The following is a 23,283-nucleotide window of genomic DNA, read 5'->3' on the forward strand; positions in this document are numbered from 1 at the left end:
GAACTCCATCAGAACTCATCAGCTTCTGACAAATCTAACCATAAGTGTGCCTGCCTGGTGAACTGGGCAGAACTTGCTAAACACGATAATTAAGTATGAGCTCCTTGGACAAGGCGCCTGAACAGTCAAGTGGATATGTATGTCTTGTGAGGTGGTGTTTTCCCCACCCCCACCCATATAACATAAATGGGTTTTATAAGATCATTTAGTTCATGGCATCAACCCTACATATTTATGCTATGCATTTATGGAGCATAGCTCTTCTTCAGTCTGAAGCTACTTAGCCCATGTGGGGATGAGATTTCTGATTGAGCCTCAGTGACTGAGCTGAATAGCCCCTTGCTTGATCCATTGTAGGAAGATGTGCTGTGTTTCCTTCTCTCTCTCACACTGCTGCTCCCACACTATTATTCAGTCTTGAATATTAAAGATGTTGGTTTTCACCAACAGCATGCCTCTGAATAGGGAATAGAAAGAACCCTCAAGAGAATGTTTGTAGCTGATAACAAGAGAGAGTGTCTGGTTTTGCAGGAGATGAAATGTTCTTTTGTATGTGAGCAGGAAGCAGGAGATAGTCTGCTTCAATAGCTTTTTATACCCACAGGCATGTTGAAATTGATCTTTTCCATCACTATTATCTATAAAACCTCTTTCTTTGGTCATTTAGTGGAAGAGTGGTGTAGCCTATTCTCATTCAAAGGTATTATCTCTCTTGGGAGGGGGGAGGGTTGAGAGTCATACCTTCATTCCCCAACATTTTAGCTTAGACATTCATTTATTCTGAATGCTAAATTTTAAGCTTAAATGAAATCAGGGGCAAAACCATGTGACAACTTGTAGCATCTTGAATTCTTTGTTCAGATGGTAATACAACTAACATAAGAAGAGGTAGTGAAAAACTGGGCAATGTTTCAAAAGAATAATTGAGGCATAGTTATGGAGGACTACTCAATGCAGAATAATTTTGGGGTAATTCAAGTTGGAGTTGACCAGGACTCTATTAAACTTAAATAACTGCTAGTATGCTAGTATTGCTGACAGCAATTTAAGATTATGAAGATTGCTTCAACTGTATCAAATACTCGCTCTGGTTTACAAATAAACTTACGTAGATTAATTTCTGGCAACAGGTAGGTGGAGTGTTGTCTCCCTGTGTATATTTGAAAAATCAAACAACAATGAAAAGTTGTTTTAAACATTGTAGGTTGTACCACTTTCCCCAGAGTCAGCTAAGCTTCTCATGAGAAGCCCTCCTGAGTTTTGTGCCAGACTCTCTTCCATGTGCCCACTGAGAACTCAAGTCCCCTCCAGCACTGCCATCTCGCCCTGAATTGTCGTGGCTTCTTTACCTGTCAACCTCCATTCATATTGGAAACCCCTTAGAAGGTGGAGATACCTTCCCTCTGGTGTTTTCCACCCTAATGCAATGCCTGGCCTTTGTGAGGTGCTGCAGAAGGTACTGCTGACAGCTTCTTGGGAGAGAAGCAGCTCTGAGTGAGGAGGAGGGATCCCTTGGCTCCTGTGAAGTGTCCTGCACTGTGACCTGGTGGGAGACCAGCTTCCACAGGATTTGCTGGCAGCTTATGACCCCATGATGCCTATTTACTTTTTACAGAACAGTGACGCTGTGGTTTGGAGGAATCAGGTTTGGAAACATTGGGGAGAATGAGGGTCATTGGCAAAGTAGAAAGAACTGGTGAAGCAGGCCAGGGAGCCATGATTTGCAGGTCTGCCTTTCTTTTGAACCACGAGGGATGTGCCAGGGTGAAGGGGATCTCTCCTTGTTCTGCCATGCAGAGGTGTGGCCACTTTGGGTTACCCAACCCTCCCAGGAGGTTGGTAATTCTGTCCTTCAGGAAAAGTGGTTGGCCCCATTTAGGAGCCATCACAGTTCCTTTATCAGGACCATCTGGCAGGTTCCAATAGAGCTATCTTTCGAGCCAGCGGTATTACAGGAATGGAACTGGGCTGCTATGCAGAGCCTAGGATGATTTCAGGCTTTGAGGTAATGAAGACATAAAGAGTGGAATTAGCGTCATCGCAAATGATCTACCGTCTCAAGTTAATTTCCTTCGATTTTGTTCAAAGAGCAGCAGACTCGCTCATCTTGAGTAGCAAGCTGCCATCAGAAAGATTTTTTTTTTAACACATAAGAAATAAAGTTCAAGTGCTCAGCCTTGTAAGTTGCAGGAGCAGTTTCACGCCTCAGCTTTTTTAAAGGTATCATCATGGTGTTATCCCTTGTTTTGCTTCTAGGAAGTGGAGGGTTTAGGAAATGAGTTGGGCGGTTGCATCCATGGACCGAAAAGGACAGACACGCTCCCCGGGGACTGAGCGGGCTCACTGTCTTTTTCCCCTGAGGTGCCAAGCGAGTGTCCGGTCTCGTCGGACGGTCCCGGTCCAGTCTCCGGTGTCGAGGGTCTCTGGCGCCTTCGAGTCTCGGGACAATCCGGAGGGTCTGGGTGGCGGGACAGCACCAGAAGCGCAGGGAAGGGAAAGGAGCCGGACTGAGCCTCGTTCCTCCTGCCAAGAACAGCGTCGCGGAGGCGCGGCCAGCTTCCCTTGGATCGGACTTTCCGCCCGGGGACCCGAGCGCAGAGCTCCGGTCCACCTTCTCAGCTACGGGCGGCCCCCGGGGCTGAGTAAGCCGGGCGGAGGGAGCCGGCAAGGATTTCCTGAGCGCCAAGGGAAAGAGGAGGGGGACCGGGGCTTCAGCGCCGGGAACAAGGACCCTGAACCTGCCCAAGCCGCGCTGGGCGGCCGCGTCGCCAGCACCTCCCACGCGCACTTGCTCTCCTCCCCTGCGCGCGCTCGGCCCCCGCCCCTCTCCTGAACCGCGGGGCTCAGGTCCCGGAGGAAAGTAGGTGGGGAGGCGGATGAGGGGTGGGGGACCCCTTGACGTCACTGGAAGGAGGTGCTGGGGTAGGAAGTGGCCTGGGAAAGGTTATAAATCGCCCCCGCCCTCGACTGGTCTTAATCGTGGTCCGCTGGAGGCTCGGAGTTCGCTGGGCGGACACTCTCAGGCTCCTACCCGGTGGCGGCGCCTGCAGCTCGGAACGGGCTCCCGGACTGGAGCTCAGCGCCCAGGACGCGGGGCTGCGTGGATTACCCGGGGAAGTGGTTGTCTCCCCGGCTGCAGCCGCGGAAAGGGGCGCTCCCGGCACGGGGTCGGAGCGCCGGGTCTGCGTCTGCGGAGTTTTAGAAGACTGGCTCGGGCTGCTGGCCCGCGGGGAACAGCTGGCACCCGGCAAGCAGGCCGCGTCGCGCTCACCATGGTCAGCTGCTGGGACACCCGGGTCCTTCTGTGCGCGCTTCTCAGCTGTCTGCTTCTCACAGGTGAGGCGCGGTACCCGCCCGAGGCGCCCGAGGTCTGCGCCCGGCTTTGGGACGGAAGTGGGGTAACACCCTGTGGGGTCGAGACTAGCTGCACGAGGATAGCGAGACGCGAGCCTCGGCAGGAACCTGAAACACTATTTGCTGCGGGCATGCCTAGGGCCGTGGCACCCTTTCTGCTCCTCTGGGCAATCTTGTGGGCGCCTCCGAGAGAAACTGGCTGGGGCCAGCCGGCATCATCCGCTGCTGGCGAGGCGCTCTGATCGCGCTAGGACTTCCCCTTTTCGGCTGCAGTCGCTGCTTTTCCGCCCGGCTGCCGGCTTGGAGCTCTCCGCCCAGACCCCAGGTTCGGGGAGCGCTGCGCACCTGGACCTGCCGGCGTCCAGGATCTGCTCCCCAGCGGCTTGGCAAGGGGCCGCAGGGCCCTCCGGAGCCGGGAGCAGTTTCTCCTAGAATGTCCTGCAGGCTGCTTAGGGAGGGATGGGCAGATTAGGGGGCTGAACCGAGACCCGAGTGTTGGCTATACTGTTACTGGTCACCGTGGAGTGCCTAACGAGGGATGGAGAAGAGCCCACTTGTAGGTCGCGCGTCTGCGGGGTGCAGAATCCCCAGAATCCCAGGAAATGTCAAGCGCTGCTATCTTTACATTCACCTGGGGCCCTAAGTCCGGCTGTTCCCGGGGACGTTCCAGGAGCTTCCACTCCCTCCCGCAGCTGGCCTGCTGTGCTGTGCTCCCCCACCCGGCCAGGCGTTTGCGGGAGCAGGTGGGAGGTGCACAGTCTAGCCTCGGGGGCCAACCTGAGTGAACGTGACAGATGGGGCAGTCAAGGGCCCAAATACCGTTAAATTTCGAAACTGCAAACCGAGCCTTTAAATTCCGAGAGAAGAAACGACGAACGATTTGGACAGAGATAGTTTGAGAAGTCGGTGAGCTGTACCCCTTTGGCCGGCATCAGGAAAACAGCCCGCTGTTACTATGCAGGCCGCTGCAACGAGGTGTGAAAGCCGAGGGGATTTAGGAGCTCGGGCTGGCGGGTTCTGCCTAGCGGGCGGAGTAGCCAGGTCCTCTGGTGCAGTCCCCCTAGGCGCCGAAAGCCAGGTTTCGGAGCGCCTTTCTTTTAAGCCCCGTTAAGAAAAGCTAAAATAAAATGTTATTGCAATGATTCCCGGGAAGGAATGTCAGTAGGGTTGAGCATATATATTTTTTTAATGCTTGTTAAACCTAAAATGCAGTAACTGTTAAACATTCTTTCCCAGTGGGAAGACTAATTATACCATTACTTTCTAAATAACAAGTAATAGTTCCAATTAGCGTGGTGAGACTATTGAATCGGGAGAGCCAGAGAGAGATCTTAAAGTCTGAGAACTCCCTGTAAGTTGGGAAAGTTGCTAAAATAACGTTATTTTCTATATTAAAATTCCACTTTTTGTTTTGAAAAGTCACATATACTTACTGGATATAATTGTGTAGAACTTAAAGTACCTTACTGAAGTCCATCATCTTTTATGTAAAGGTGAATCTAGGTAAATTACAGTGAATCCAAAATACGGAGGAAAAAAGTATTTATTGAATTTTCTGCTTTACACATCTTTATTTTTGTTTCAGATTGTGGTTGACTCGTGAAGTATAGATTAATTTGTGATCAGGAGCAATTTAATTCATAGAAATTGTTAAAAAGGGAGTGAGATCTTGCGATTTCCCTTGGATTTCATTATATTAGGTCAGGTAGAAATCTTGGAACTCTTTTCTGAGATTTTAAATTGTTAACTTCCTATATTTTATAAGTATTTACATATGTGTGTAGGAATAAAGCAAAAGAAAATAGTGGCAAAGTGAGAACTGTGTTACTTGCTGATTTAGATAATGTTCTACCAGTGGTTGGGGTTTGCAATTTTGAAGCTTGCCTTTGTAAATCACAGGTTTCTTCCTTTGATTGAAGGACAAGTCAGAGTAAAACATTTAGCTGATACTTTCTAACTTGAATCAGAAGTTTCAGACTGAATCTATGGGCTGCATTCTCTGGGGAGCTGTGTCCAAAGGTCAATTTTCTGACTCATATTTATCAGGGGTCTCTTGCACCCACCAAGGACCCAGGTCTACTCACCTTCGAATATTTATCAATTAGTAATGTTGTGTGTGTTTGCTAGTGTGAATGCCTGCCTTGAGGTGTAAATAATCACAGAGATAATGCATTTCCCCTAAAAGTGTATATTTACCTAATTGCAAATGTCCTGAGAAAATGATGCCAGTAATTGAGATATTTTCAAGTCTTCTATATTGCAATCTATTCCTTTTCTGTATCTCAGTCTTATTTTCTTACTTTTAAGGCATCATGTCTTTGACTAATGTAATAGACCCATTCTGCCCCATTTTTCTGCTCCATTTTTCTTCAGTAGCTGACGTTTACAATTTGCTATAACTAATTGGTAATGTTTATGAATTTTGTGAGGGAAGTCTATATTGTTAATATGAAGTTAAATCAAAATGTACATGAAAATAATACCCATTTGCAAATTGAGTGTGATATAACTCTCATAATGAAACTAATTTATATAACCATTTTGAATTTTTTGTTTGTTTGTTTTCTCTGGGGTTATTGAAGCCACACCTTTTTGGTTTTGTTTTTCCAAATTACAGATCTGAAATGTTAATTATTTAGCACTTTTGTCAGTCCATTGTTTTCCAACTGATGGATCATGTTGCAGATACACTGTGGATAGTCATCGGTAGTTTCTTAATATTTTACCTTATTTATTTCAACTTTTTCTTTCCCAGTTGAAGAATCTGTAATAATCTATCCAACTTCTTTTCTAGTGATCACTAAGTAGTTTTTGTTTTCATATGTAAAATTTAGAAGTTCAATCATTAGTTCAAAGGGCCTTTTCTAACTTTAAGTTTCAATGAATGGTTCCAAGAAATAAGCAGAATAGATTGTCTCCTTTTTCCTCCCTCCCTTAGCCATATTTGCATTTGGAATGGATGACCTATGAAACCAGAGCTTAGGCTGTGAAGACTGGCTTTCCCTGCTCTCAGCAGCCACACTGTATTCTTTTTCACTAGTAGAAAGCACCTGACCAACCTATTGACTTGGTCTTTAGTGGGTTGCAAGATCCAAGCTGTTAAAAGATGCAAAAACCAGTAGGAATCATTTTCTTGACTTTTTAGTAGAATGTGTAACTCTCGGAAATGGATTCTATTTCATCACTTATATTATCTCTTTTAAGGATACTTGTCATTTAAAACCCATGTGCATTTCTTGTTTTTTTTTTAACTGATGCTCACTTATTTGATCTCAAAATAGTTTTTATTCTAAAAGAATTTCAGACATCAACAAGGATAGTAAACCTCTTATCTAAAATTGAACCTACTTTACGTAGAAGATCACTTTGTTCTCATCAAAATCTACAGAGAGAAGTTCAGAATAGCTTGCAAAAAATAGTTTTATATTGACCTCTTCCCCCCAAATTTAATGTCTTTGAGGTAAGTTATCCAACCAATTACAAAGTTATAACTGATGTTTACTCTGGTTTGGAAAGTTCTGCAAAGCAAGAAACAACAGAGTATCTAGCTTCTGTAGTGTTTTAAATGGAAATATGTATGTGAGTAGACATAAGAATGGAGAGAGAAATGCTCTCTGGCAGTAAGTCAGCTTTAAATGCAAAGCTTGTTGGTGTTAGTCTGGTTTTGTTTGGATATCAAGTAAATATAACTTTACAGAGTATTTTGATTGTGGATAGGGATGGAAGGCTATTTGAAATAACATTAGACCTTATTTTTTTTTTAGTCAAAATATAGTTAGGGATGGTTAAAAGCATCTGTTGCATTTGGTTTAAACAATTTAATGGAACATTTCATTCTCTTCCTTTGGTCTTAAGTCTACTGGAGAAGCTTATAAGGAATGACAAGCTCTCCTGCCAGACACTTTCCAGGATCATTGTTGATTCCTCACCCACTTGGGTGCCTTGGAAATTGTAAGCTGCTGATTAACTTACTGGATTTTATACCAGATTTGGGGGGGGAGGAAATGGGAGGAATGGGGTAATTGAGGGAGGGCTTAAAAGGAAAACCTTTGGCTTTGCATCTGGGACTGCAGGGGGGTTTCATTAAGGAAGTGGTTCCATTGAGTCTGGTGAAGATAGTGGACTAGATTTCCTGCATTGCTACTGGGGCGGATGTGGGGGGATGTCAAGAATTCCTGGGGATTTCCCATCAGTCTTGGTAAATCTGGAGCCATTTCTGATTATTGCTCCACTCCTTGATTTGGAGCTCCTTGAGTGACTTACTCTTGTCTCACAGACACATATATTGTGGGAGCTAGATGGAACTCTTAAATCTAATCTGCTCACTACAGAGAGGAGAATATTAGCCCAGAGCTGAGAGGGATTTTTTTCTAGGTCAACAGCTGGCTAGTGGCAGGCCTAGAAATAGAACATGATGTTCATACTGCAGATAACCTTTCTTCTTCACCTTAATATTTCCTCTACCCATAAAGATGTTCAAGTGTTTGTTGAATGATATTACTATAGTGCTAAAACTTCCTTTTTCACTCTGGCATCTTTTTTTTTTTAATGTGAAAAGTTCTTAATGCCCATAGGGGTTTAAATTGAGAACATCGAAAGTATGGCTGCTTAGTAGTACACTGAGAGATTTGATGAGAAGATTAATTTTCCTTGTGAGCAGTTGGGATCCTTCCTTTGAACTGCTGCGGCTTAAATAGTTGTGGCTTCCAGTACTAGCTTCATCTTTCACCACTTCCCTCCACACACCCAGTGTTCCAGCTCCACATGCTCTATCCCAAAGAAATTACTCACCATTCTTGAAATGGGCCTTACACTTCATCACTCTGTGTTCTTTCTGTTTGTCTGCCTGCAAGATCCTTTTCTTCCCTTTACATCTCTTCCTTCCCACCTTCAAAATCCAGTTCAGAAATCACCAACCAAGCAAGTCCCTGTCGTCCCAGACAGAATCAATGATTTCTTCTGCTTTCCTGTTGCTCCTATATGTACCCCTCCTTAAGATCGTCTCACCTTCATTGTTAGGTTTTTGTTTATATGTCTGTGTCCTTGGGGAGGAGAGACCTTGCCTCGTAGGTCCCTGGGTCAGCTGACATTAGATGATTTACACCTTTTTATCACCTGGCACAGAGGCTCTTTCACTAAGTGTTGGATGGATGGTCAGATGGATGGATGGATGGAGGGGTAGGTAATGTAGCCAAACTATCACTTCAAAGGAGAAATCTCTCTCAGGAACAGATACAAGTTTATTCCTGTATATTGATGTATTCCTCCCTGTCCACTTGGCCTCAGTTATGGCAGATTTCTTAGAGGGACAGTTCTCAATGTATATCCTCTGCAGTGAGTGACTGAGATCTTCACCGCCTCTTAGATTACCATCCCAGTAACCCCCTCCTGTTTGCCATGATGCTCTAAGGGACCTCTGAGTCACTAAATCGGGACTTGTGCAGAAGTTCTGTCTTAGCCTTAGTTGAGGAGGTGACAAGCATTCTGACTACCCTGCAGTGTCTTACACAATTTTTAGGGACAACACTGTTCTCAGATTTTATGATTTCACTTACTTGTCCTCATAGACTCAAACCTGAGTCACCGTGTGCTGGGCTGTGATGCAAATCTGAATGACAGAGACCTGGCCACACTCGGAAGCAGCATTCTGTTTCAATAGGAGTGTTTGTTACGGGGACCAAGCCAGTGCTTGATTTCCTCTTTCTTTAATATGGAAATCATACAAAAAGTAGGTTCCTGGCAGGACAACGCTACTAGGTGTGAGATGTGTTCATAAAAATCTCAGTTTTATGGTTTAGCCTCAAACTGATGCCTGCCTTCCCTGCACTCCCACTCCGAACACCACACTCTGCTCACACCCAGAACATTCTCCAAAACCTGCTTCTCAAAGTGTGGCTCATGGGGGAGCAGCAGTAACAGCCCGTGGGAATTTAATGAATCAGAGCCTGTATTTTAATAAAATCCCCAGATGTTTTGTTTGCCCATTAAAAGCTGAGATGCACTGATTTAAGTGAGGGATTCATAGTCAGTTGTGGTGGCAGGGTCCAGTTCTTCTTCACTCTAGTGAAGACCTCTGACCGGTGTGACTAAAGGACTAGATTTGAATCTGCCTCTTTGGTTCCCATGTTGTTCTTGTATCCTGTCTCCTTCTGGAACCCCTATGTCCTGAAAGGTTCGGCGGGGTAAGGAAAAGGAGAGCCAGGCTAAATTTCTCAAAGGAAGGGGAAATTTATTGTGCCCCGGGCAGACCTCACAGACCCAAGGTGGGGGTCCGTGAAGCCACGCCCGTTGTGGGGAGAGATGTCCCTTTTATAGGGTGAGGAGAGGTTGGGCAGGAAAACTGGGTTGGGGCGGGGCAGGGGGGGGCAGGGGGGGGTGGGGGAAACAGGTTTAGGCGGAACAAAGTTGTTTTTCATGGAGCCGAGGTGTTTTTCTCCTGTTTATGGCTTCAGTTTCTGTTTGATGGTATCAGTGGTCCTGGTGTCAGGGCCATCTTGTCTTTTTCTATGTGGGCTTCCTCATTCCTGGCCCCTGCATCGACCTTTCATACCAGCCTTTTGTGGATAGGAAAAGGGGCGATGGTTCTTTCTTTTGGCTACTTCCTGCTGGAAGGGGGCGAAGACCAGGGTGGGGGCTCAGGCCTGGTTATGACGGTCACAGAGTAGGCATTGGGCAAACAGAAAAAATAAGGAGATTAGGATCAAAGGCCCTAGGAGTGGTAATACCTTGCCCGAGGCTGCGCTGATGTGGAATTGCCAGGCATAGATAGAAGAACGGGAAGTGGCTTTAAGAGATAGGATTAGAAACAGAGGAGGGAGAGTCAGAGGGCCTCTACTCTGTAGGCTGAGTGGAACCTGGACCCGTGCGCAGTGATGCGTACCCAAGTTGGGCCCAAGTGCTCGCATACATACTGCTTGTTCACAGGGACCCTGTTGCTCATTTGTCAATAACAGAAATGGCTTTTCCGGGTCTGGGAGAACTAAGGCTCATCTCAGAGATCTTTGCCTGGATAATGCGGAGAAAACAGGGTGTAGAAACAAAGAAAAGCATGATCATTATCACCTGGCCTACTAGGGGCAGGATCCATGGCAGTAAGGGAGAGCTGATCCAAGTCTGGTAATCCTGGCCCCAACTTTGGCTGATGAAGGGTCGGTCAGAGGGGGTTTTGCTGGTCAAATGAACAAGTCCATGAATGTGTTGTAGGAGGGGGAGACACCTGAGTACACAAGATTTCTCACCAAAATCTCTCAGACCTTCAACACTTTCTTTTGCTTTCTTCCTTTCCAATACCATTTCATTTTACCGACCCTGCTTTAAATTATCTTAAGGACCTTCAGAATATCCATCTTCAATACATTTTTTTTCAAACACACTTACCTCTCCTCACTTGCATTTATTAGACTTAGCAAAACCTTAGTTTTATAAGGAAATTTAACACCATCTAAACAATGATGAAAAAACACAAATTGAAGATGGATATCCATGATAGCTTTTCATTCCTGTACCCGGTGATTTAATTGGCAGAGAATGGTGTCCAAGGCCTGCATCTGTTGGGTGATATTAATGTTTCCAGTTTGGCTAAGGTCACCTTGTAGGGTTTGAATTAGGGGAGGAGGTGGGGTGGGTGGCTGTGTGTAGAGGATCTTTAAAAGGGGAAATTCCAGCTGTACTGACACTGTGTAAGAATCCCAAGCTGCAGAAGTTTCCAGATGACACTGGATACCTAGGCGTGCTTGCTGCGGGACTGAGATTGATCATAGCCTAGGGCTTATTGGAATAGGAAGGTGTGTGGATTTTCCAGCTGAGCAGGTCCGTGGTGGAGGAGGGCTGGTCTGTGAATAACCTCTGTCCAGCTCGGAGAGTCCCATTTGGATTCTAATATACTGGTCCCCGAGTCTCTCTTAAGGGGAGCTAGAGAGCCTCTCTATCTGCTCCTTGCAATCTACACATTTTACCACCTGGGGCGTAAGAACCAGTGCCTTTGGAGAGTCAGGACTATCAGGAGACAGCTGAGACTCAGATCCAGATGGAGTAAGTAGATGGGGCTCACTCAAGTGGGATTCCTGGGAGGCTGGTAGAGGAGGATACAGGGGGGGCCTCCAGGGTGTCCAGGCATATGGTCGTGGTTGTTCTTTATCATCAGTGGATGAAAAGACAGGTTCCTCAATTTTTTGTGGGATCGGGGGTTTTGGAGAAGTCTTTGTCTTTGCAATAACTTGCATTCTGATTTAAGAGGTTGCAGCTGAGGTAGTAAAACAGAAGGAGGTTGTACTGCAACTTTTAACCAAGGTAGCTGGGAAAAAACTATAGTAAGCCAGGAGGCTATGTATAGAAATTGGTCTGGGTGCCCTGGGTTGCCCATGACCACTCTGGGTCAACAGTGGAAGGAGACAGCGGGTAGTCCTGAGAAGGGTTAGGAGATGTTTGGAGCAGTGGGAGGGTGAGAGCAACACTAGGGTCTTGGAACCATGAGGGAGTAGCCCCGAGTTTGGTTAGGAGGTCACGACCCAGGAGTGGTGTGGGGCAAGAAGGCATGACTAGGAAAGAGGGGACCAGAGGTCCTGGGCGGGGAAGGAAGGCTGTCAACACCCATAACCGAGGCCTGAGGAAGATGAACTTGACCGGAATAGGAGGGGAGGACAGAGAAGATAGCCCCTGTGTCAACCAGAAAGGAGATGGACTTACCTGCTACCTTGACTGTTACCCTGGGCTCCTCAAAGTTTATTGGAGTTGATGAGTCCGGGCCTCTTCAGTCCTCAGCTGCCAAACCCAAGACCGCCAGTGGAAGTATAGCAAGGGCTGGAAGGACTGGCCTACTGCGGCCAGGCTCACCATGGGCAGGCGTGGAGGGACAGTCACTTTTCCAGTGATCCCAGACGGTCCTGGTGGAGGGCAGGCACTGGGGCAATGTTTGGACCAGTGGCCCTCCAGGTCACACTTGAAGCAGGCTCCCGGTGGCAGTCGGTTGGGGCCCATGGGGCCCATTGTTGTCCTCTGTCAGGCAGCAGGTGCTGCAGTCACTGGAAGAGCAGGACCTGGCGGTCTCAAGGCAGCTACTAGGGCCTGAGCTTGAAGCTCAGCCTTCTAGCGACTACAGAGTTCCTTCTGTGCCCTGTCTGTTCCTCTGGGTTGTTAAATACTGTAAAGACCATATTCAGTAGATCCCGGATAGGGGTTTGAGGACCATCCTCAGCCTTCTTAAGTTGTTTTCTAATGTCTGAGGCTGACTGAAATATAAAATGGGTAGCCAGAACTGTGGCACCTCCAGGCGAGTCAGGGTCAAGTCTGGTATAGCGCTGGAGCACCTCCGTCAGGCGGCTAAGGAGGGCAGCAGGGTTTTCTGAGGCAGACTGGGTAATCTTCCTGAGCTTATCTTTAGAGGATCAGAGACCGCAGAAGAGGGGTGCGGAGAGGGCGAAGAGTGAGAGGAAACTTTGAAAGTATGGCAGGTTTACAGGAGGGAGGGAAGGGGCGGAGCGCAAGAGAAAGATAGCCTGGCCCTAAGGGAATTTCGGGCCACTTTTTCTGCCTATGGCAAAAGTTGTCTAAGTCGGTTATAATTTGGGGGTCAAAAGAGCCCATTTCCGGCCACCTAGAGCCACTGCCCAATTCATATTTGAGCCAGGCCGTGGTGCAATAAAAAATGAGGCGCTTAGGTCTCACATCCGGCTCTAAATCTAGAGGGCCAAGGGCCTTTAGGAGGCACCCCAAGGGGGTGTCTGCCGGAATGTGGGATTGCATTGATCCCATCCATAGTGAGTGTCCCTCTTAGGATCTCAAAGGTAGGTCAGGAAGGGAGGCCGGCGTCCCAGCATCCCTGGCCTGATCCTCAGGGAATTGAGTGGGAGAGTGAAAGGGGAAGGCAGCATCCCGCCATCCTCTTTACCTCCAAGAAATAGGACGGGTCGTTCCCCTGAAGAGACGTCTCACCTCAGAGGGAGCCCCAAATGGAAAGCACGGATCAGGAGCGGGTAGCGATTGCTAAATAAAAAGCAGAGACCTCCGTGATCCAAGGGACCCTAGAGGCAACAACTCACCCTGGGAGAGTCAAGAGCCAAGCGCTGGTGGTCCACAGACTGGCCGAGTCTTTTCGTTCTTCACGATTATTTGGCGAAGTGCCATAGGACGAGAAGGTGGGCCAACAGGAGGAAGTGGAGGATGGCCCCTCCAAGGGAGATGAGAAGAAGTTGTTGAGGCGGAAGTGGCCACATGGATTGGAGTTACCAGGGAAGCCCAACAGGGGACTAGAGCAAGTTCCTGCTCCGCTCACGGGGCATTAGAGGCAGCGAGGGCCAGTTCTCCTGCAGGGAGAACTGGCTTCCAGTTCCACAGGGAGAGGTAGAAAGAGAGAGAGTCAACGAAAGGGAGAGTGGAAGGTTCGGGATGGGGCAGGGTCTCCACGTGGGATTGAACCCCTTTCCTGGCCAACGCACCAGATGAAAGTTTCGGAGAGGTAAAGAAAAGGAGAGCCAGGCTAAATTTATCAAAGGAAGGGAAAATTTATTGCATCCCCAGGTGGACCTCACGGACCCAAGGTGGGGATCCGTGAAGCCACGCCCGTTGTGGGGAGAGATGTCCCTTTTATAGGGTGAGGAGAGGTTAGGCAGGAAAACTGGGTTGGCAGGGGGGAAACAGGTTTAGGCAGAACAAAGTTGTTTTTCATGGAGCCGAGGTGTTTTTCTCCTGTTTATGGCTTCAGTTTCGATTTGATGGTATCAGTGGTCCTAGTGTCAGGGCCATTTTGTCTTTTTCTATGTGGGCTTCCTCATTCCTGGCCTGTGTATCCACCTTTCATGTCCTACTTCATGACTGTATAAAATCTTAGACTTCATTGGGAGCCTATAATCTAAGTAAACAGAGGCTGTGGTTTTTGAAGAGTACTGTGGTTAACCAAATCATGGGTGGCAAGATCAAGGTCTTAGGAAATATGGTGTTGGTGGAAAGTAGTAAAATAGCCATTAAGTAGATCAGTTTTTACCATAAATAAAAGTTCTACAAGGCATTTGCTTCCAAAACAAAATGACTTGGTGGTGAGAAGCAGAGAAGGCAGGGATCACCTACAGCCTTTGTTGTCAGGAGGTGTCACAGTCTCCTGTGTCCTGCTGCAACTGATAACAATTTTCTTTGTGTTTCTTACTGGCTTGAAATTTAATGTGCATTCTTCCTGGTCTTGCCAAATGCCTTTTTTTGTCTTTTCACAGATTATCACAGTGCTTGCAGGCACTTTTTCTCAGCTTGGTCTTCTATCCTTCTATTTAGTGGGTGGAGTGTGAATGGATTTCCTTGCAAGCCACAGACCCACCCATGTGGTCTGTACAAGCGAAGTTGTAACAATGATCAGATTCTTTTGTTAAAAGAGGCCCAAAGTGAACCTTGCATAAATGGAAAGCCTAGGCTTTTACATACAAATATGAAACCACTTAAACTCAAGGCCACCTTTAACAAAACCCTGATTAGTAAATTAGTCTGCAATTGATTTCTGTGAAACCCTTTGCATCCAGGGTCGAGGTCTACAGCCTTGGCTTTACATTACAATTATCTGGGGAGCTTTTTAAATCCTCTTGCCCTGGCTGTACCCCTGACCATTTAATCACAATTTCTTGAGTGGGACCCAGATATATCATTTAAAAACTCCGGAGTGATTCCATCCTCATGGATGGCTGAGGTTAAGAATCTGCTCTTATCTCACATTTGAACCACCTGGAGAGTTTGCTACACATGCTACAGTCTGCTCAGCTCCATCCAAGAGTTTTTGATTCCATAGGTCTAGGGTGGGGCTACTCATTGCAAAGAGATGCTAACACACTACCAGCATGTTTTGAGAGCCCCTGCCCAGGACTAGTTTGAGAGACCTGGCTACCTGGGAGGAAACTGTCCAGGCCTTCATCATCATTAGACACATAACAATGTGGAGGAAACGGAGAATCTTGCCAGGAAGAGTTTGTGTTAGTTGAGTATGGCAGATGTGAGCAAGTGGCCTCCCGAGGAAAGGGGGTATGTTCTGCCAAGTTTGCTATGTGATTTAGGAGTCAGCACCGAATCATGGATCTCGCTGATAGGGCACATAGCTGTCCTCCTCTGCCTCAAGCCACAGAACGCTCGGTCTTTCTTTAGTGTAAATACTGGCAAATATTTACAGACCCATTATTGAAAAGTGCCAGAGTATTGGCCCGTCTGGGCACCTGTGTGCCTGGGTTTAGCCCTGCTTCCTTCCAGTACTCTACACAATACTGTTTGAAGCCTCCTGATGCTTTGCCTCCATGATTGAGTCTCTGTATTTCTGCTGCTGGGATCAGTGTGTCCCACATGGGTGGCTGAGTCTGCCTGTTGGAGAGCGTGGTTCTGCTAACTTTCATGTTGTGCCAGGATCTGTCCAGAATTGATCTCCCATGGGTACTGGCACTCTTTTTGTGAAACACCAAGAATTTAAGCTGCTTTTGCTTCTCTGAGAGCATCTAGGGGGTACCTCTAGGGCAGGTATAGTGTGGGCTATTTTGTGAGCTCCACTTGGACTCTTATTGCAAATACAGAGCGTCCACTAGAGAATCACTGCTGTTGGGGGGCTGAGTCATGAGAAACTATGTATTTGTTATCTATTGCAACACAACAACCTATCCCAAAACTTAGTGGCCTAAAACAAGAATTTATTGTCTCATAAGTCTAGAAATCTGGGTTTGGGGTCAGCAGGTGATTTTCCTTCAGGCCTCACCTGGGTCACTCATGTAGTTGTGGTCACCCAGCATTTCAGCTTTCACCTTGCTGCTGGCTGTCCCCTCCCCACATGCTCTTTTGTCATTCAGTGGCCTTTCCCCAGCTCCCTTAATGGAGGCAAGGGCTGTCCAAGATGGTAATGGTGGAAGCCTCAAGGTCTATAGAGGCCTTTGGAGCTCCTACAACACCACTTCCGCCACCTTCAATGGTCAACGCAAGCTCTAACCCAGAGTCATGCAGGTGAGGAGACAGGATTCTCTCTCAGTGGGAGGAGCAGTAAAGCATCAAGGCCCAGTTCCCAATCTCTCAGCCCACTGAACAGCACCCAGCCTTTTCTTTTCAGTCCAGATAGCAGACTGGAATTTGCCAAGAAAATAATAGTGAATAAAGACTTGACCCTTCTAAATAGCACCTGTATGTGAGACAACTGGTCCAATGGAAGGGCTACCTGTTCTTAACCATCTTTTTGTTAAGGTACAAGGTCATGGTGAAGGCAGCATGTCGCCTTGTAGCTGCTGACCTTTTATGAATACTATGACACCATGAGGGAGGAGAGTCACCCTCAGAATGAGAGTGCAGGATGCTCTGCAGCTTTGGGGTTTATATCATAGGATCTCTGATGGAGACCTGCTTCTAGAGGCTGTGGTAAGGCTGTGTGCTTTGAGGGAGGGGAAAAGGAAGAATCAATTGAAATCTCATGGATTGTTGGGCATAAACACACATATATAATTTTACTCAATGCCAAGAGGTAGGTACAGTATGCTTACATATGAGGAACTGAGGGTTAAATAAGTGAAATACTTTCCCAAAATTCAGAGAAATAATGAATAAAATGAAGTATTTCAGTCTGTCTCTGTCAGGCTCCAAACCTCCCTCCTCTCACCAAGTCTTAGAGCTGAAATCAAAAGGAGAGAGGGAAAAAGGCACCAATGACAGAGTGCTGGCTCTTTCCCTTCTTTCAAAGCCATTCTCTCCTTGGAATTTTTCCATCTCCAAAGAATGTGAGAAGCCACTGTTACTCTAGCTTGAAGTGGCCTTGGGAGATTCCACTGCTGCGTGTGGCAGACACCATTAAAATCTCCATTAAGATGGGATTTTAATCATGTGAGTTTTCTTATGAGGGGTATTCAAGAATCTTCCAAAAAATTTAAATCAAAAAAAGATCCCAAAGCCACTAAAAACATGAAGTTACAAGGGCTTCCAAACTGTTTCCTTCTGTGAACTCAGTGAATTTTGATTACACAGAAGAAGGAGGGGGCTGTGCTTTCATTCTGGAGACGCTCTCATCAGGCAGGTCCTTGGAAAACACCCTCTGCCAGATTATTTCCAGGAATCAAGTGTCTATTTCTCTGGGCCTGTTTAGAGCCCAGCAAGTGCCAACACTTTGAGTTTTTACTTAATGAAACTGGCCTACAGGGGAGGACCTGATGTGTATTTGACTCTGAAAACTGCAGTGGGGGGTTCCCTGAGAAGTTTGTCCCCAAGAGAAGAGGAAGGAGTACACCCTGAGACCTCCTGAGCACAAGAGCTACATATGTCAGCTGCAGTGAGCATCACAATAACTATCCTACGGCAGGTGCACTTTTTGCCTTTGTTTTAAGGTTGAAGACCTGAGACACCTGGAAACTTAGCCACACACTTATGGTAGGACCAGACTAGGATTCAAACCTAAATTTTTCTGATTTTGAAACCCATGCTCTTTTCACCAACATTTACTCAGAAATACTTTCAGAGAGTGTGAATGTTCAGTCTGTGACCAACATGGCCACAGCCTTGCAATTGCCTGTTTGACTGCCAGTCCTTTTTGAAAGTAGAAACATTTCTTCAAACTCTGTTGATCCTTGTGCCTCTTCTTCCATCTTCCATCATCCCTTTCAGATAGTCAGACCTGTAAGAAGTCAAGAAAGAGAAAAATGTGTTTTACTCCTACTTTTGATCAATTAATTGGAGGGGACACTTCAATACTAAAATATGGTCATGTTTATTTGAATCTGAGAAAAATCTTATGGTCCCATCTATTGAGTTTTATTTTTCGTTCCAATGAATCAGTAAACAGTGAGTTTCAAGTGACCGATGCTTTAGATGAGAATCATGAGGAGTGGTGACATACATACTGTTTGATTTTTCTGATTGTTTTCTTTTTTAAGTTGGAATTAGAGAAACTAAAAAGACATGTAAACAGATGGAAAGGAGAGATATACCAGAGAGGATTACAAACAATTTGAAAAGTCAATGTAAACTCTTGTTAAAGTATTTTGTCGATGATTAATGATACTCCTTTCTTTTTGGAAAAAGACTGTTTAGCTCTCTTTTCCACTTAATAACTCCTACTGGATCAGATTTCTGTCCTTTGGAAATTTTTATAGCTTCAAAATATTTTCCATGGGGAATTCTGCTAGAACCAGAGGGGGGCAAAAAATAAAAAGCATGGGAATTGAGTAAGTGTGTTGCCCTAGAAGGGAGTCTGTGTACCTATCACTTCTTGAGGGTTAGGGACTATTTCATACACATTACTGATGTACAAATTAAAAATGATTCTTACTGGGCCTCCCCTGGTTGCGCAGCAGTTGAGCGCTGGGCTGCGAAGCTGCCCGCAGCCTCTGCAGCGCCGGTTTGATCCCTGACTGCCGGCAAGGGTCCCACATGGCACCCAGACCTCTCCTGCCGAGCCTACTGCTCCCCTCAGCAGTATGTTTTGTCAGTCTGCCTGTTCTGTTCCCTGCTCTGGCTCTGGTGAATTCTCTCACCCTCCTGCGCTTCTGACTGTACCCAGTGCTTGTATAAATCAATCAATCAATCAATCAATCTTTTTTAAAAAAAGAATGATTCTTACAACAGATGATGGTAGTAGATGATGGGTGTTTTGGTGGTGGGTGCACTGTAGTAAGAACACCTGAAAGGGGAGGCAGTGTCCCATCCTCCCAAATACAGACAACAGTATCAGTGTTACCTTAATGAATTAAAAAACAAAAACAGGGGCTTCTCTGGTGGTGCAAGGGGCTAAGATGCAGCACTATGAAGCTATCCATAGTCACTGCAGCACCAGTTTGATCCCCAGCCAGGGAGCTACCCACATGGCGCAGCGGATCTCTCCTCTCTTGCCCGCTGCTCCCCTCAGCAGTGAGTTTTCTTATGAGGGGTATTCATAAGAAATACCCCTGTTCTGTTCCCCGCTCTGGCTCTGGTGAATCCTCTCACCCTCTGCACCTCTGGCCTGTACCCCAGTTCTTGTACGCATAAATAAATAAATCTTAAGAAAAAAAAAACTTCCCCATCCCATTCTCTGTCCTCAAAACTGGCAAGTGAACAATACTTTCTGCCAAGTATTTGCCACACAAAGTCACTTGGAAAGCAAATGGGACATTTAAGAAACTAATACAAATGCTAGCTTTTAGGACTTTTTAATTCACTTTAACCATTTTGAATTAACATTAAACCTAGTGATCCTATACCTAGATCTATCTCTTTTTACAAGGAGTAAAGTTCTGAAATGTAGAAATAGTTGTTTTTTCCAAGTGTTTTTTAATTCAAGCACATTGGCATGGGCTTACTGTGCTGGAGTAATTCACTCACATTTTGAGACAATGCTAAGGATGAAGGTGGGAAGGGAAACTCCTCTTAAGAAATATATATTCTTATAATGCTAGAGAACATTACATTGTTTTCTGCTATGATTTCATGAGATAAAACATGAATCATTTAATTCTGATGGCATTTTATAACAAAGTTGTCATTCTAGGTTTATATCCAACTTGATTCTAGACATTTTAGGAAATTGTTTTATAACATTTTAAGCATTTTCACTTAAAAGGTATTCCTGCAATAATCATTAATTAACCAGTATTTTATTTCAATATATAATGTGGTTGTTTTTATTGTGCTATATATTTACCATTGAGTAGGTATCTTATTTTGTGAAGTCAACTGAGTTTTACTAAAGAGAATCATTTATGTTAGCAAGGAACTTGAACAATGTGTTTTTAAAACAATGTATACATAGTTTTGAAGTGATCTATATTGTTGTCTTAGACAAGCTTCTACATTTCTTGGTATTCACCTGATTTACATCTAGATGACTCATGTCCTAAGAGGTTGCTCAGGGTTGATAGCCCTTCATGAGTAAGGGTTATTTCTCATCCATTTTCACAATTGTGAATGCAGTACAGTGTCTGGCACATAGCAGTCACTCTATAAATGCTAACTGAACTGACTAAAACCATATCCTAGTCATTCCTCTGGGTGTCCGAGACCCAGGTAGGACTCATGGTTCCATATTGGTTCACCTTCTAAGAAACTTTATGTGAGCCAAAGTAGAAGAGGTTAGCAGAAATATGTCCACAAACTGGGGAAGATTCTCCCAACACATCTGTAATATTCTGTTCCATTTGGACCATCTTCTGGTTCCAATGACCCCATTCTTGGCCATGTTCTCATGGATGAATCTAGACTTGGGATTCAGAATGAGGAGCTAAGTAACCCAACCATTAGAAAAATAGTTCCTAGGAGATATTTCTTTTAGATTTAAATTTGATTTTTTTACACTTTTTTATCTATTTTTTGAGATATTTCTTTTAGATGAGCCCTCTTGCTGGGATGTTCTTGACTGGTCAAGGTTTCCAAAGACAAAGTAGGTTGGGAACCTTAATTGTTAGATATACCAACATAACCTAAAAATATTAGGTGACATTACTGTTAGCTGCTTATGTTTTTAACATCTTGGACAAGAACTTTTGGGCTGGAAACTATTTCCTCTTGGTTCTGGACAATCCGTGGCATTGGTAGAAAGAAAGCAAAAAAGGAGGGACAAGTTAGGTCCTGATTAATGTATCGCATTTGATAATTTCCTTTTGTCCCCCTCATTGCTGCATCTCCATTCCAGACCTCTCCCATGATTTTGAAACATAATTTCAAAAAGCACAATGTGACCTGCACATATCTAATTGAGAATGTTCATTTGTAGAATTTTTTTTCCCCCGGTGGCACGCGAATTCAGGTAAATTCCAGACCAAAAAAAAAAATGTAAACCAGAGCAGTAGAAGAAGACAATAGGGCTTTCTCCTCTCTGCAAAGAGGTCAAGGAAAGCAAAGTTATAGAAGCAAGAGAATTGAAGGGCAATTGGTAAAAGAAAACAATTGTGTGATAGTAGAGATGAAACCTAGAGGATTTAAAGATTTTAAAGTCTTTGAAGGAGGAGAATGAAACCCCAGTGTTTGCTTTAGCAAACATACATTCCTTAGGTCTTACCTTCAACATTATTCTTCTGAGAGATGTCCCTCACTCCCTGAGCTAGGTTAGCTACCCCCACATCCGATACTTCCCTAGGATAACACACAAATACAATGCCATTTTACAGATATTCAGAAAGTATTTTATAAGTATAAAATTATATATATATTTATATATTGTCCACCTTAATTAATAAACACTTTAAAGAAAGAACTTGTTTGTCTAATTTTTATAATCTTCTCTTAGCATATGTTTAAAATAACAAGTGGGAGCATAAATGCTGAGGTTAAAGATCAGAGAAATCAACAAGGTGAGGGGGTGAAAGGAGTCATACAGGGAATGTAATAGGGAAAAAAAACAGATTTGGCTGGCAGTAAAATAGAGATAAGAAAAATAGATAAATGGGGGGCAAGAGTTCTCAGACTCCTAGTTTCATGTATGGGAGTCTAACTATAAACCCAGTACATCAATCTCATTCCTGGGGGCTGGGTTTTAACTTTGTGGGGACAGCTCCTACATTGAGGACCTCACTACCTCTTGACAGAGTCTTTCACTCTGATTTTATCTAACTTCTACTTACTGGCTATTGTCTTGTCTTCCAAAATTAGCTCGTTCATAAATTATTTTAAAGCGTGTTGGACTGATGGCTTAGTGGCAACGGAATCAGTGCTTTGTTTTTTCTTCCATCAGAGAAACAAAATTCTAATTAGATTGGTCAAAGTGTATGAGTAAAAACATCCTGAGAATTAATGGCAATATTCTCCAGGTTTTGAGTACAAATGACTTCCTTGGATATTCATGAGGAAGGCCATGTAGTGAAGTAAGTGAAAACAAGATTCAATAAATTATTTCTTGCTAAGTTAAGATGCTTCCAATGGAAGGTTACTTTCCCATCCAGAAACTGGATTGTGAGCAAAAGTTGGATAGCATTAATTTTATTTGAGATAAGAATTTTTTAAAGTTTACAAAATCTTAGGAAGGCACAGTGATTACAAATATTTAACATGTAAATTAAACAAGTCTTAGAAAACATGAAAATTGAAGGAGTCCTGAAATTTTTTTTTAAGATTTATTTATTTATACACACAAGAGCTGGGGTACAGGCCAGAGATGGGGGTGGGGGTGGGGGTGGTGAAAGGATTCACCAGAGACAGATTGGGGAACAGAACAGGGAGACTGATTGAAATACACTACTGAGAGGAGCAGCGGGTGAGACAGGAGAGGTCTGCTGCTCCATGTGGGTTGCTCCCGGCCGGCCACGGGATTGAACTTGTGCTGCAGAGGCTGTAGATTGCTTCATAGTGAGGTGCTTAACCTGTTGCACTACCAGGGAGGCCCAGGAGTCCAAATTTTAAAGAACAATTCAGTGGACATGTCCATCCCATTGTCTAGCAGGATTAGTTGTCAAAATATGTGTAATGAAAAGCGATTGTATTTCAAATTGTTTAATTTAGAAGGAAACTAATTTTGACAGTAGAAACACAATGGCTAAGAATAGTGTTTAATGAGCCTTGGAAAGTATGCTATCGTTGCTTTCAAAAACTCAATTCCCCTAAGATGGATAACTTGATTGCTCACTCTTGGCCACTTAAATCTTAAAGGTCAGAAGGTTTGTATATGTTACTGGTTACAAACACAGAGATCTCTCAACTTTCATTATTAGTGAGTGATTTTATAAAGTATCTCCATTATAGACACTTTAGAGTATTCCAGAAGTGTTTTCTATATAATTTAGATTTCATAAACTGATGTAGAATAAGCTTAAAATTAACACGAGATCTTGACCACACTCAGCTGCCCAGTCTTGTTATATTTCTCCTGTACTTTGATATACAAAACAAATGGCCTTCTGTTATTATTTATAAGTCAAAGAATATATGAAAAGAATAGCACAGGGGCCTCCCTGGTGGTACAAGGGATTAAGTCTCAGTACTATGAAGCTGTCCGCAGCTACTGCAGCATGAGTTCCATCTCCAGTGAGGGAGCTGACC

At 44.7% G+C, this 23,283-nt stretch overlaps 1 protein-coding gene across 3 annotated transcripts in view; it reads left to right on the forward strand.

Moving 5' to 3' along the window:
- Positions 1 to 3,056: 3,056 nt before the first annotated feature.
- FLT1 (fms related receptor tyrosine kinase 1) overlaps positions 3,057 to 23,283 on the forward strand; it is a gene marked incomplete at both ends in the record, with an annotated part of 170,714 nt that continues 150,487 nt past the window's right edge. For 2 of the 3 annotated variants that reach the window (XM_084235226.1, XM_084235228.1), the window contains one exon: positions 3,273 to 3,336. In XM_084235226.1, coding sequence (XP_084091352.1) covers positions 3,273 to 3,336 — 64 coding nt within the window. Of the gene's footprint in view, positions 3,337 to 23,283 lie in introns of all 3 variants that reach the window. The other variant, XM_084235227.1, reaches the window with a different exon arrangement.

The sequence above is a fragment of the Talpa europaea genome, assembly GCF_964194135.1.
Source record: "Talpa europaea genome assembly, chromosome: 6".
Lineage (NCBI taxonomy): Eukaryota > Metazoa > Chordata > Mammalia > Eulipotyphla > Talpidae > Talpa > Talpa europaea.